Below are 8172 nucleotides of genomic sequence, written 5' to 3'. Positions count from 1 at the left end.
CTCCAACTAGACCCCTAGCCTGGGAACCTCTATAATCTTCAGGAGCAGCCCTAGAAAGGCAAAAAGACAAAAAATAAATGAATTAATTAAATAAATAAATAATAAAGTGATAGAATCAATTGCATTTAGATGAAAACTGAAATTGCAGACCAATTAGAGGAAATCTGTTTATTGAACATCTACTATATATACATATATGAGATACTGGAATAAGTGTTGTGAAGGGAATACAATTGTCTAAGGCAGGGGAGTTGCAATCTGTTCTATGAGTAAAAGATATGTTATGCAGATATAAGTATGTATGTGTATGTCCTTATGCATGGTATATATGTATGTAGGTATGTGTTTTATGTTTCATCTTTCAAGACAAAAGGATATAGAAATTGATTGGGGCCAGAGGGTCCCTATATGCAAGACTAAAGAATTTGGACTTATCCTTTGTGCAACAGGGAAGTGGTGCAGAATTTTAGGCAGAGAAGTTACTCAAACTTGTATGTTAGAATGAGTGTAGCAGTATGGATGATAATCTGAAGAGAGAGAATTCAGAGGCAGGGAAACCAGTTGGGAGGTTACACTAATGGTTCCAGTGAGCACAGGCGGAAGGCCTTTCCTAAACAGTAGCTGTGGTTATTAATAAATGTACATTAGCTAAAATATTCATGATAGAGAGCTATAAGCATTAATAACCCATTTTTTAAGATTATTTACACCCAAAAATGACTCTCAACTATCTTCAGAAACCTCATTTCTTCCTACCTGCCTCTCATAGATAGATGAAATGTATATCAAGGAGTATCAGCCTGAAGAGCAAAAGAGTCAAGGACAGAGATAAAAACTGGCTCAGGGCTTCAGAGTTTCAGCTGACCCATGTGCCACGGAAGATACTGTGTGAACTGAAGCATATGTATTGAAAATCATTCACCTGCCTCCCCCCAGCTGGCAGAGATGAACCCTATTAGCATCAAAAGGACTATTCAGGGTGAACTTGGAAGGAGGAATTGACTTTTCTCCCTATAAATAAGTAGAAATGACCCCTTAATGCCTCACCCTGCATGGTTATATGAGTATTCTGGGTTTTGAATGAAAAAGTGCTCTCCGTAGCAGAGAAGGCTAGATGATCGAGGGTCATAGGTACATGTGAGTTAGATTTGAAAAGTGCAGTCAGCCATGACAAGCTATATAAACCCAAGGCAGGGGCAGTTAGACCTACAGTCTGGCTCTCAGCTCTGTTCCTTGTTTTGATATCACCTCTTTGAAACTTGTTTTGCTCATGGAAAACACAGGCATAATTAAACCACACTTGTTCTTTTGTTGTTAAGGTAAAGCGACAAAGTGTTTGTGGATGTGTTCACCACAGAGTATGAAAGATATTAGGTAATTGAAAAAAAAGACAACAACAACAAAAATGAAGAAAAACATTCTAAGTACTGTCAAGTTGGGTTTAAGATCCGTTGCTATGTGGAGGGCTGTTTGGGTTTGAATTCAGACTACAGTACGTATTAGCTTTGTGCCCTTTGGCAAGTAGCATCATTAAGTCTCAATTTCCTTCATCTTTAAATATTTGAATTCAGATAATACCTCATAGATAAGTTCCCACTGTGGCTCAGTGGGTTAAGAACCTGACATGGTGTCTGTGAGGATGTGGGTTCAATGCCTGTCCTTGCAGTGGGTTAAAGATCCAGCATTGCCACAAGCTGTGGCATAGGTTGTGGTCGTGGCTCAGATCTGGTGTTGCCATGGCTATGGTTTAGGCCTCAGTTGCAGCTCCAATTTGACCCCTAGTCCAGGAAGTTTCATATGCCACAGGTGCAGCCTTACAAAGAGAAAAATTAAAATAAAAAGCCTCATAGAGTTTGTGTGTGTGTGAGAGAGACCAATAGTTAATTTTAAATGTTATTTCTGTATTATCATTGACCTTTTTTTCTTTTTCTCATCCAAGAAAAGTTGTTGCACTATTTAGAGTTAGTATATTTTTGGTTCATTAGCAAATTTCTGTGACTTCTTAATCAATCTTAGAATCTCTGAGTTAAATGAAATTTACTAAAAAAAAAAGTCAGATTTTCCACATTCAAGGGATCCAGACAAGGATGGGTACTTTCAAAGATGAGACTTCTTTCCCTCATTGATCTCTTGATCTACCATATGTCCAGTCTGATTGGAACCATATACTCACCCTTATAGGACAGGCTTTCTTTGATTAAACCGAAATTGCTTCCTCTATAAATTTCTTCTTAAATAAAGCCAAGTATCTTTTCTAAATCACCCAAAGAAATACGGTTTCCTAGAGAACAACCATTCATGCATTTGAATTTATTTAGACATCTATTTTGGTTTTCTCTACACAGAGAAATTCTCTATGTATTTGAATGCAACCTAACATTGGCTCATATGTACGCTTTTGACCACAATAACAATTCTACTTTATTTTTTAATGTTAACTATAGGCATATCTCAGAGATATTGCAAGTTTGGTTCCAGATCATTACAATATAGCAAAAAGCACAATAAAATGAGTTACATAAATCTCTTGGTATCCCAGTGCATATAAAAGTTATGAGGTATAAGAACTTTAAACTTTTTGTCTGCAGCTTCCTCACTTCTCTCAGCCTTTACAGAATTGAAGAGAGTAAGGCCTTGCTTTATATTAAGCATCAACTTAAGGAAATGTGGTTGGTTTAATCTTCTATCCAGACCACTAAAACATTCTCCAAATCAGCAATAAAACTAATTTGCTTTTTTTTTTTATCATTGTTGTGTTCACTGGGGTAGAATTTTCATTTCCTTCAAGAACTTTTCCTTTGCTTTTACAACTTGACTGTTTGGTGCAAGAGGTCTAGCTTTTGGCCTGTCTCAGCACTAAGCTTAATCATGTCTAGTTTTTGGTGTAAAGTGAAAGATGAGTAAATCTTTCTTTCACTTGGACACTTAGAGGCCATTTTGGTATTATTAATTGGTTTAATTTTAATATTGTTGTGCATCAGGAAATAGGGAAGCCTGCGGAAATGGAGACAGGGGAACAGCTGGCAATGGAGCAGTCAGAACACACAAAACATTTATCAATTAAGTTCACTGTCTTACAGAGCCTGGTTCATGGTACCCCCAAGACAATTACAGTGGTAACAGAGATCATTGATCACAAGTCACCACAGTAAATGTAATAATAATGAAAAATCTTGAGCTATTGAGAGAATTACCAAAATGTGACACAGAGACACGAAATGAGCAAGTGCTGTTGAAAAATGATGCCAATAGGAGTTCCCACAAACCTTCAGTTTATAAAAAACACAATATCTGAGAAGCACAAAGTGAAGCTCTATAAAACAAGGTCTGCCTCTGATGCTAAGCTGCAGTGACCTTGAACTGATACAATTGATTTCCTGTTCCTAATTTCAAGACTTTGCATGTAGTTCCATGAGTCTTTACTGTGAAAGATTTAGCTCATGGTTGATAGTAGACTGTTCAGATAACATAATGAAAGTGTGGATTAGAAAAAAGAAATATGATAATGTTTACACCGGAATGTACTGATACACACATATATTTATAAATATGTATTTACACAGGTTATCTAAGATTTTCGTAAGAGCATGTATTGGTTAATTTTAAATGGGAGTTATTCTGTGAACCCAGAAAAGCCAGGTTTCATTGCTGTTCACAACTTGGCATCAACCTCCCTTCTCAGTGTATCTTTCTGAATTTTCCAGTCACACTGGAGGAAGAGTGCTGGAAATTTTTATTTTTCTTCCTTTTTTTTTTTATCTTGCTGGTTTTTCTTGATAGCACTTGCTAACCCATTCACCTGGAAGACTCCTACTCACTCTTTAAGATGATACTCGTATAGCACTTCTCCAGGAAGCCTTCAGAAACCTCCCCGAGGGAAGGTGTGTTCCCTCAGAGATTCCCATTGTGCCACTGCCAGTGAGTTGTTTGATTACAAGTAACTGGAAATCCCAATTTAAGAGATTCATAGAGGAAATGTATTAACTCACAAAACCTAAAGAAAAGTTGAAAAAATAAAACCATGCAAAAGGCAAAAGAGCAGCTCTAGTTCTAGAAGATCCAGGTCCTGCTTCCAAGTCTCTTTCTCCTCATCGCTTATCTTCTTTTTCTTTGTTAGCTTTCTCCTCTCTTACCTCAAGCTGACTTTGTTCACAAGTGGAGAAATATAGCTCAGTCATATCCTCGTGGAGATGAGAGAATGACTGGAGAGGGAGAATGACCTATTTGTCAGAACCAGTGTGAAAAACCTCAGGGAAGTACTATGACTTGAATACTATTGGACTGGCTCATTAGTGGTGTGACCAGAGGTACAAAATACTATGCTTAGCTTGGCTTAAGGCTTAGATATGGTTTCCATCATGGGGTCAGATTACAGTGGGTAGGGAATCAGAGTTATCTAAAATCCTGGCACCTTTTAATGAAGGTATCTAGATATCAGGGTATAGAAAGGCACAGTTTTCAGGGTAGGGAAATAGAAAGCAATGCTAAATATCTCATAGATGTTCCTTATTTCATACTTGTTTGTACCTGTTTTCTCAACCTATGATGAAATCCTTAGAGGCAGTAACTTTTTTTTTTTTTTTTTTTTGTCTGCACCCACAGCATATGGAAGTTCCTGTATCAGGGACTGAATCATTGAATCTGAGCTATAGCTGTGACCTACACCACAGCTGCAGCAATGCGGGATCTTTAACCCACTGTGCAGGGCCACGGATAGAACCCATGCCACAGCAGAGCAAACACCAGATACTTAACCCAATGTACCACAGAGGGAACTCTGCAATGACTACATTCTAAGACAGTGACCATGCCTCCTCATTTTCCAGGGACTAAAACTGCATAAGGTCTGGAATATGAATATGTGCATGTGTATAATCAGTGTGTGTGTGTATGTGAATACACATGCTTGTGTTTTTTAATACTTAATATCTGTAATTTGTTTATTAACATATATTCCTATTCTTTGCATAGTGTTTGCAACTCTTTGTAGCCGATCTTCACAGCTAAATCTGAGGACTAAAAAATAAGTCAAATATTTTAATAATTCAGTTCATAAGAAAAAAAGCAGAAAAAAATAATGTTTACATATATGATCAATTTAATAATATACATTTGTCTCCAAAAAGAGCCTTGAATTTAATTATCGGACTTTTAGATCAACTTGCAAAGTGGTGGGATGAATCTTTTTGGTGATCTTTTTCAGATTCTATTCATACTTTCAAAGATTCTTGGTGGATAGTTGAATAGAGTGATTGGCCTTTTAAAATACTCTGCACTTCTGGATTTCTAATACTTTGTCTCCTTTCTGTCCATTCTTGGCCTGGTGATGTTTCTGAAGGCTGGAATGCTCCTTTTTTTTTGGATTTGCTTCTGGCAGGAAGGTGCACTCTCAGAAAGACTACTCTTTTGCTTTACATCATTCAGATTCCATACTTCATCACTGACTTCCCCTGTGGTTATTTTATCTGGACACTGACATTTGCTTTTTCTGTGCCTGACTCCTCTGATTTTTCTTGCTCTAGGAAATGTGGTTTTGTGCTTCATCCCTTGTTTACTTGGGGATGTGTGTTTCCTGCTCTGTAGGCATGTGGGACTGTTACAGTAGCTTCCAGCTTGGGAAGAACCCTCACTTTTAGAAGAGCACTTGGGTCTCTTCCCAGCAGTGGCAGGACTCTTCATGTATTGGACTTTGGCTGAAGATGCCCTCCCATAGTTTGATTCATAGCCATGCACCTTCTTTTCTTTTGAGGCCTCACAGCACATATTCTGGGTGAAGTGTTCACTTCTGTGGCTTCCTCTCAAAGAAGTGTTACTTGATTCTCGGCTTACAGAACTCTTTGTAAGTCCAACACACCAGGATTTGGATCTATGTGTACTGGACTTTGATGGTCTTTGGATTCCCCTACTGGAGTGTGAACCAACTTCTGCAAATTGGGAAGATTGTCTACACTTCATCCTCTTTTTTCTGAAAGAGCTCAGCTTCCTACCATCTCTTTTAGAAGATAAGGCAGTTTCTGAAATGCAACTCCAGGAGAGGTCTCTCTTTCTGGATTTGCAGCTTATCAAGGATCTTTCTCTGGGAAATCTACATTGAAAGGTCTTTGGTGAAGAATCTGAACATTTGGTTTTATCTACTTCTTTTTTCTGGAAATCGATCTGTTGGCCAAGGTTCAAAGCCCTTTTTTCTCTTAGGCCGTTCTTCCCTGGCTGCCCCTGAGTAAAAATTGCTGGGGGATGGAAGGTGTGTACAGTTGTTTCACTCTTTTCCAGATTCTGAGCATGACCAGGAAACAACTTTATCCCTTCTGTCTTCCCCTCTTTAGCATTTATTTTGCAACTCAGGAAGCCTGGGCCTCTTTCCCTGGGTATAGCCCAATTCAGGAGCATGTTATTGGTAGAAGTTGTGCCTTTGTGATTGCTTGATTCTGGCTTATCATTGATCCAAGCATGCATTTTGCTTGCTGTTTTATGATGGAGTAGTGGGACTTCAGGCTTCTTTAAGGAAGAGTTACTGTTTGGAAATAGTTTCAAACCCGACAGAGGCCTCTGCTCATTATTCCATTGGCCCTGGCTGTTTTTAGGCTGTTTTATATCCTGTTGAGATGCCAGTACAGCCTGATCCTTAGGCAAAGGCAAACCAGGAGCTGATGCAATGGACTTATTTTTCACCCATGGTGAAGCAGAAGGAAGTTGATAGATGGCTTGTTGGTCATAAGTCTCCATGTTATAAGGCGAATGAACAAAACTGATAAATTCATGCAGAAAATGGTGGGTGTGTTGTTGGAGATAAGGTTCTAGGAGATTAATGAAGGATTCACTGTCCAGATCATATTTTGTCATGTGATGGAGAATGGTGGCTAGGATATTCTTCACTGTGTAGCCATAATCTCCATAAACAGCTGTTAGTTCCCGTTTTAGCCAGGGGGCCAACCGGTGTAGGCACCCAGGGTTTCTCTTAAAGTAATTAGCTGACAAGTGCTTTTCAAATCTATAGCCTTGGACATGTGTCACCCAAATTCCAGAATAGTACAGAGCTCTTCTGAACTTCATTACCACCTGATCTCTAAAGTGACCCACAGACATGGAGTTTGGTTGGAACTTCTTAGTATCCCCAAACTCTCTCAGTAGCTCTTGGACAGTCAGCTCTTTCAATGGTCTCATTTTTCTTGTAATGCCCTCAAGATTCAGACCCAGATAATTATTTGGAGAAGTCACCACATAGCTTTCTTCTTCTGAGGGAAGAAATATTGAGTCTTCTTTGGTGTCACTCTCTGGCCTGGTGGAACAGCACCCTGAGGGAAAGCACTGCATGCCGGGGGAAGGCATAGATTTCTTTCTTAATCTTGAATGTAAAGACTCATTACTGCTCTCGTTGGAATGGGGATTCCAATCAGCCTCATTCTGTGTACCCTCCAAGCAGTTAGGACACTCACAATCTGATGAGAAATCTAGTGGCATTGCCCTGAACAGATGATATTTCACAGTCGTATGTGAGAAAAATTGGTTCAAATCAGTTTCTCATCTGGCATGAAAAATAGCTATTAAAACCATTCCATGCATATTTCTGTAATATATATTTTCTCTATGGAATAAATTCTAGAATAAAGTTAATAAGCAAGCAATTTCCTTCGAATTAATAAATAACATTTTCAATAAAACCCAGTGTTGACAAGGCAATGAGGATTCAGGCACACTGATTTTTCTCTTTATCAAATTAGTTATCACAAACTCTGAAAAGAAAATTGAAAATAAACATCAAAACTTAAGTATCAGATCCTTTATTCTATCTCTAGAGTTTTAATCTAGATATACAAATCTGCAGACATATATACATTGAATTATTTTCATACCAAAAAATCTGCAAACAGCCTAAATATCCATGAGTAGGGAGCTTCTTAAAGAAATGAGAATGTATCCACAGTATTTAATATTATGTGGCATTTCCAAAAAAGAGGCAGAACTATACATACTAATATACAAAGATGGCTGAACATGTTTTTACATAGAAGAAGGAGAGATTGTTATAAAAATAAGAGCATAATCATTAGTGTTGGCATTATTGCAAACTATTGAAAAATTGTCCCACTAGAAATAACAGATTAAAGCTAGCTATAAGTAAGTGGAGCTAATTATAAATATATCTCAACATAAGTTGAAGAGGAAATGAGTGAA

The 8172-nt window shown here is 38.0% G+C and overlaps 1 protein-coding gene across 1 annotated transcript; it reads right to left on the bottom strand.

The window, feature by feature from the left end:
* Positions 1-5239: 5239 nt before the first annotated feature.
* On the bottom strand, positions 5240-7479 carry LOC146407121 (uncharacterized). Its single transcript, XM_085003776.1, is given in 2 exon segments — positions 5240-5355; positions 5358-7479. Coding segments are annotated over 2 exon segments (2196 nt in total). The 5' UTR covers positions 7459-7479; the 3' UTR covers positions 5240-5260.
* Positions 7480-8172: the final 693 nt, after the last annotated feature.

This window comes from Sus scrofa, chromosome 1, assembly GCF_054392235.1.
Source record: "Sus scrofa isolate SSC_HxYL_T2T_F1_AM1 chromosome 1, Sscrofa_HxYL_maternal_Yorkshire_Landrace_v2.0, whole genome shotgun sequence".
Lineage (NCBI taxonomy): Eukaryota > Metazoa > Chordata > Mammalia > Artiodactyla > Suidae > Sus > Sus scrofa.
This window is presented reverse-complemented; position numbering and strand designations above follow the sequence as displayed.